Below are 5,727 nucleotides of genomic sequence, written 5' to 3' on the forward strand. Positions count from 1 at the left end.
CCCCCCCCCCCCCCCGCCCCCCCCCCCCCCCCCCCCCCCGCCCCCCCCCCCCCCCCCCGCCCCCCCCGCGCCCCCCCCCCCCTGTACGCGATGTTTCCAAGCAACTAGGTACTTGAGAGGCAAACAGCGTCAATCTCACACAGATGTATCCGATCAATTCGGGCTCCCACTCTATTTAACGAAAGCTGGCTTACGACCGAAACTACCTGCAGGTAGAAAGACCAACAGCGAGGGAGGCCGAAGCAGGAGAGAGTTGCTGACCGAGGCAGGCACAAGGAAGGATGCGGGACGGCGAGGGAGAGGCAGATTATCTCAAGCACAAATGGAAGGTTTCCCTTGGAGAGGGCACTGAAGGAATATACTTGACATATTTTGGATTCTGGGTAAAGTGAACCAAGGGCATTGAGGCAATATTGAGTAGATTGACGGTAAAGAAGGAAGGAAGTGCTGGCTGCGCCATAAAAAGGGGTTGTCGTGCCACTTGCAAGATATTTTGCCAGAGCGCTGCCGGCTGCCGAAGAACCTTGGCCCCCGCGCCGGGGGTACTATTCAGAAGGATTGTTGAGTCTCACAATTGATCAGTCAATCAGACAGTTGATGAAAGCATAGCGAAACGAGCTTGAGTTGGACTTGAGTTTCTTTCATATGAAAACATTGTGGGAGATGTTGGCGCGTGACTAGAAAAATTATAGAAGAGTTGTATGAAAGCAAAATCCTGACCGTGTAACTTGCGATGAAGACTGACTCGCCTTTGAGTATGGAAATAATCCCAGATTTTTAGTATTCATCAGCAGGATAAGAATCACCATTACCGGTTTAGATATCACTTTCAGGCCTAAATTTGTTCGAACATGAAGTGAGCCCCGGTTAACGTTTTTCGAGTAAATCCCAAGAATAGTTCCATTGATGTGATACTGCCCTCGCTTTGTCTTCTCTCCCATGAGTGAACAGATACATCATATCCGACTCCCACTTCACCAGAAGCAACCATAGGCATAGTTGTGGCCGGTTGGCTGCTGTGATTATCTCTGGCCGCCCAATCCAGCAAGCTCGCGAGATCTTGGGCCATCCGAATAAGCTTTCAGCGTTGCCCAGCTCGAAGCCAAATGTGGACGTGAAATTGAAGCTAATTGCGATTCTATATATGGCGACATAGATAAATTGAGTTAAGGTTCGCACCGATGCTGGTACTTCAAGATGAATACCAAATCTATCAACTTAGATAGCGATGCTTATAAATAGTAGCGTCGCGAGAAAAAAAAAATATGAGAACAACATGTCAACATATTTTCCTTGGAACTCCAGTTCGGGCTTGTTCCTTTCTGTAACAACATCCAGCTTCACGACGACTAAGCCCATCTCACATCAATACGTTGTATATCTACCACCATTTCTTTGCACTTTAGACTGGCATTTAATATCTACCATCATATCGAAGTCCTGACAGCGCGCTATACCGCAAGACCTCTAAGAAAACTAGTCAAGTCCGGCACTTGGCCAGTTTGCAGTAACAAGACAAGCATCGTCATACGAAGCTATATTCCAATCAATCACATCACCGTCAATGATGGATTCGTAAGACCATAACAACCCCTCATACTAAAGCATCAAAAGAGCTAACACAGCAAATGAGTTACATGTCAGCATGGACGAGAGCGGCAACCAGGCGAGCGGCTCGGTACCAGGGCTACCTCCGCCTCATGTCTGGTCGTTATGACCCCCGGCTCACGAAAGCTACGCGAATCGACACTCCTGCGCGATCAGAATCTCAGATCACGCATGACCATAATACGACAGAGCCGGAGCGCCGCGAAGCTCTGAGCGGTGCTATTGCTCCCAAGCACCAGGAAGAGGAGGCGATAAAGCCTTCGAGCCCCAAGATGATCAGGACAGTGAAGCCACACGACGAGAGATGTCGCACACGCTTCAAAGGGGGAACATCGCATCGACCCAAGCCTAAAGGACAAATTTCCCAACAAACCGTCCCAATCAGACCGCCCGGCCCGAAAAAGCAAGGGGCTCTCAAGAAACCTCGAAAAGAAATCACTATGGCTAATACGGTCATCACGAACACCGCAAGCGAAAGTTCTATCGATGACTGGGAATGTTCTGACGACGACGACGACGACGACGATGCTGATGACGACTTCGACGACACCTTGATAATGGAGGAACATCCCCTCAAGCGCTACCCGGCGGTGGACGACTCTACCTTCTTAGAAAGAATGGAGGTGCCAACCCGCGCACAACCACGCCGAAGCCTGCTTACGGAGCAGATCGCCAAAAACACGGTTAGATACACGGCAGCGGACAAAGTGGCTATGGACAGGCAGCGTTGTATAACGCAGCGGTCGCTTGGGGCGGCACAGAAATGGGAAACGACGGGAAGGGAAGCGGGTTTACTACGACCATACATGACCGAGGCCGGCGAGGGGTGGGGCTTTGAACAGCCGGATCTGCTTGGGCCGCCCGTGGTTAAGGGATACGGGAACCGGCCATGATGCCGCCGTTGAACCGGATTGTCACGACAGCGTACCGGTATGCCGTATCTGACAAGTTTGACGGGGCCGGTTACTTACTTATGGGCGTACATGCCCACGGTCAGCGCTACGGCGCATAGATATTGAGGGATTTAAGAAGAGGAAGATTTATGGCGTTTTGGTCAAGAGCGAGAGTGCATCATGCTAGGCGTTTTGGCGGACATGTGTGGGATGATATTCATGCGAATATACTTTCAAATTTGAGACCCAGGCATAAAGATTGGCGAGGCGTTTTTGAATAGAAAAAGGCATTGGGGCCTCATGGCGGTGGGCATTCACAGCGGTTTTCAATCCTAGAGTAGGAGGATCATGGTATGATACAGGAATGAGAAGGACTAATTGCGGGATTTGAAACGCATCCTAGCGCGGGGGAATAAAAGAGAGACTGCTACAAGGAATAAACGCTCAACGGCGTTGAAGGATTAATGCTAATACCATGTAAATGGAATATGACATTGTCGTTGCTGTTTTTATCATTGTCAAGAATGAGAGAGATGTCGTCGTCCAAGCTGCCAGTCTGATACCAGTCTGCTACCAGGTCCCGACCAGCCAAGAGATGCACTAATCGTGGGACGCAGTGGGCACCGTAGTGGACGGCACAGGGGGTAGCACTCCGCTAAATCAGGGGCTAGTTTGACACGATTGGTCGTTAAACACGGCCGGCGATCCACTGTATCCGTTCTTGGCGGGCCGTCACTGCCGAATATGTAGCGGCTAATCTGCTATACCTATAGCGACCGGCACCACTGTGCCAGATATCCTGTAGCAGACATTAGTGATGTACTTGTAGTGACTTAGTACTCCGTACCTAAGGGACCTAATGCAGGTAATGAGACCCACGCGCCATTTTTTTATGCAGAGCAACCATTTCAAGCTTCCGAGACAATCCCCTTGTCAAACTGCGTCTTTTCGATTCGCTATCCAACAACAACAATCATTGTCACAGTTGTATGTACAATTCTCTAAGCTATCGCTGCGCCGTCAGTACTAGCAGCTCAAGCATTTCTCACACACATCTTTTTTTCAGGTCTCCTGTAGCCTTCTGCCGAACCCTGCTGAGGAGAGGACGCCGCCGAGATGTACAAGCTCACTTCCATGGCCGCAGCAAGTTTGCTGCTGGCTGCTGTCCACGCCATGCCAAACCCAAATCCTCATCAGCCGAGGGCTGCAGACGCCGCTGACGCTACGGATGCCGCCCTGGAGCCCTGGGTCACTGTCAACGATGACGGTACACCCTCGACCGTCACTCCCGTCCTAAGCACCATCTCAGGTACACCGACCGTCATATCCGGCGCTCCCCACGATGTCACGGCTACCGTCTTCACCTACACAAGCTATGGCAAGGTCATTACTAGCACCGGTGCCGCCCCTGGCCCTACTGCCGCCGCCAATTCCAACAGCACTGGTGTCTTCGGAGTCTGTAATAATAAGGACGGCGAATTCGCTCCTTGGTGTCGCCCAGAGGTCAACTCGACCCTTTACGTGGACACTACCTACTACTGTACGCCACCCCCGAGATGACAGTCGAAAGACAGAGGGTGATTCATTTAGAGGAGCACTTCAGCTAATGCATTGCAGTTACGTGGGATCCTACCTACTTTTCCGCCCCCAACGCGACCCTACAAATCATCGGCAACCATATCAACAAGACCACCGGCGAAGTCGAGACCGAATCGCCTGCCTTCACTTCAGCCTACACTATGGCCCGCTTCGGATACCTGACAATCCCCATCAAGAGCGAACACCTCCGGGGCCAAGGCTCCCAGAATATCAGCCTCAGCTTGATTGGGGTAGTCAAAGGCGAGAGAGTTGAAAGGTCTGGTCCTCAGATCAAGGTCACAACCCGCCCCGGGCCGGTCGCGGATGCACATCACAAGGCACCAGTGGGTGCCGCCGTGTACATCGCCATCCCTACGATCTTCGGCTTCATTATTGCCTGTGTCATCGGCACATGTATATACAATCGCCATCATCGCCGCATCGAACTCAAGAGCGCCATGGGCCGTAACTACAACGTCACCAAGAAGGGTAGGGGTGTTCGCTCACGTCTTGGCCTCGGCGGACGAAACAAGAAGGCCAAGGCAAATGAGCGTATCCAGCTGATGGAGCGTGAGATCCACGCCGAGGGCGGCGAGGTCTACCGCGACCTTCCCGACCCCGCTGACCGACCCAGGCGCGACAGTGATGCCTTGGGCAGTCTGGCCAGTACCCCGACTGAAGACCGACGCATGGATTTCGGCGCGGGGGAGGGACGTAACAACCAGACCACTGGAAACGCATTCCGTGATGAGTTGAGGAGACAAGACAACGAGAGGCCCTAAGACGAAAATCTGGGATCTTCTCTCCATTGTATATTTATTATGTAACTGGATTTATAATACGTGAGATGCAAAGGTTGACGATAGAATCATCTTTGGGACCAGGACCGTACATGTAATCTACAACGGTATATACTGCATAGAACGGGGAAATGGCAACTTGAGATAACTTGTACATAGAAAGAAAGCAAATAGTTGCTTGTATATTTCAAATTTACTGACTACTGTAAGGTCGTACCGTTTGACCTGTGAGTTTTCAAGTATGTCTGGTCGTCTACGTGTGGTTTGTAACGTGTATATATATTCGGGACAACGAGAAGGAAATGAACGTCGCAAACTATCCGGCATCGAAGGAAATCTATACTATCATACAGCGGCGAGCTCATACGAACAGGGCCCTGCGATTCAAACGGCGGAAAGACAATTTGCATGTGCTGCGAGGATTCTGTAGTTCGCTTGATTAGCTTGAACGGATCGCTCGTAGGAACTGAGTACGTGGACACTTTGACTGTCAACCTTTGGATAATTCATGAGTTATAGAGATCCTCGCAATCGATGTGCTTGTTTTGCTGATCGGATTAAAGCAGCATGACCCTCGTTGGAAATTATCATAGTAACGAGGTGATATCTAAAATAAGCGTCATTCCGTTTCTTGTCATTAGTGATGCATTCCTGAGTTATCTGTGTGTGTTTCTGTCGTTTCCCCCTCCATTTACTAGTTTACAAGCACTTCCTTTGCCTCGTCATCTTCTAAGTTAGGGTCGTGACTCTATATGGTATATGTAGTGCTGTGTCCTGCCAGTCTACTTGGGTGCTACGTTATGAGCGCCAGAAGTAGGGTTCTCCAAACGCTTTCTTACTATTTATTT

General features: G+C 50.6%; 2 protein-coding genes across 2 annotated transcripts; both read left to right on the forward strand.

Moving 5' to 3' along the window:
- Window positions 1-1,202: 1,202 nt before the first annotated feature.
- Window positions 1,203-3,031, forward strand: F5B22DRAFT_627295 (uncharacterized protein). Its single transcript, XM_047976314.1, has one exon. It carries the CDS (start codon window positions 1,629-1,631, stop codon window positions 2,499-2,501), a length of 873 nt encoding a protein of 290 aa, XP_047825896.1. The 5' UTR covers window positions 1,203-1,628; the 3' UTR covers window positions 2,502-3,031.
- Window positions 3,032-3,412: 381 nt separating this feature from the next.
- On the forward strand, window positions 3,413-5,257 carry F5B22DRAFT_627298 (uncharacterized protein). Its single transcript, XM_047976315.1, has 2 exons — window positions 3,413-4,041; window positions 4,119-5,257. Exons 1-2 carry the CDS (start codon window positions 3,618-3,620, stop codon window positions 4,859-4,861), a joined length of 1,167 nt encoding a protein of 388 aa, XP_047825897.1. The 5' UTR covers window positions 3,413-3,617; the 3' UTR covers window positions 4,862-5,257.
- The last annotated feature ends 470 nt before the right edge of the window (window positions 5,258-5,727 follow it).

This window comes from Xylaria bambusicola (assembly GCF_022495145.1).
Source record: "Xylaria bambusicola strain CBS 139988 unplaced genomic scaffold F5B22scaffold_70, whole genome shotgun sequence".
Taxonomy (NCBI): Eukaryota; Fungi; Ascomycota; class Sordariomycetes; order Xylariales; family Xylariaceae; genus Xylaria; species Xylaria bambusicola.

Coding starts and splice junctions, on each gene's coding strand:
- F5B22DRAFT_627295 (XM_047976314.1), top strand. CDS start 1,629: ATGAGTTACATGTCAGCATGGACGAGAGCGGCAACCAGGCGAGCGGCT.
- F5B22DRAFT_627298 (XM_047976315.1), top strand. CDS start 3,618: ATGTACAAGCTCACTTCCATGGCCGCAGCAAGTTTGCTGCTGGCTGCT. Junction 4,042..4,118: donor CGTGGACACTACCTACTACT/GTACGCCACCCC, acceptor AATGCATTGCAG/TTACGTGGGATCCTACCTAC.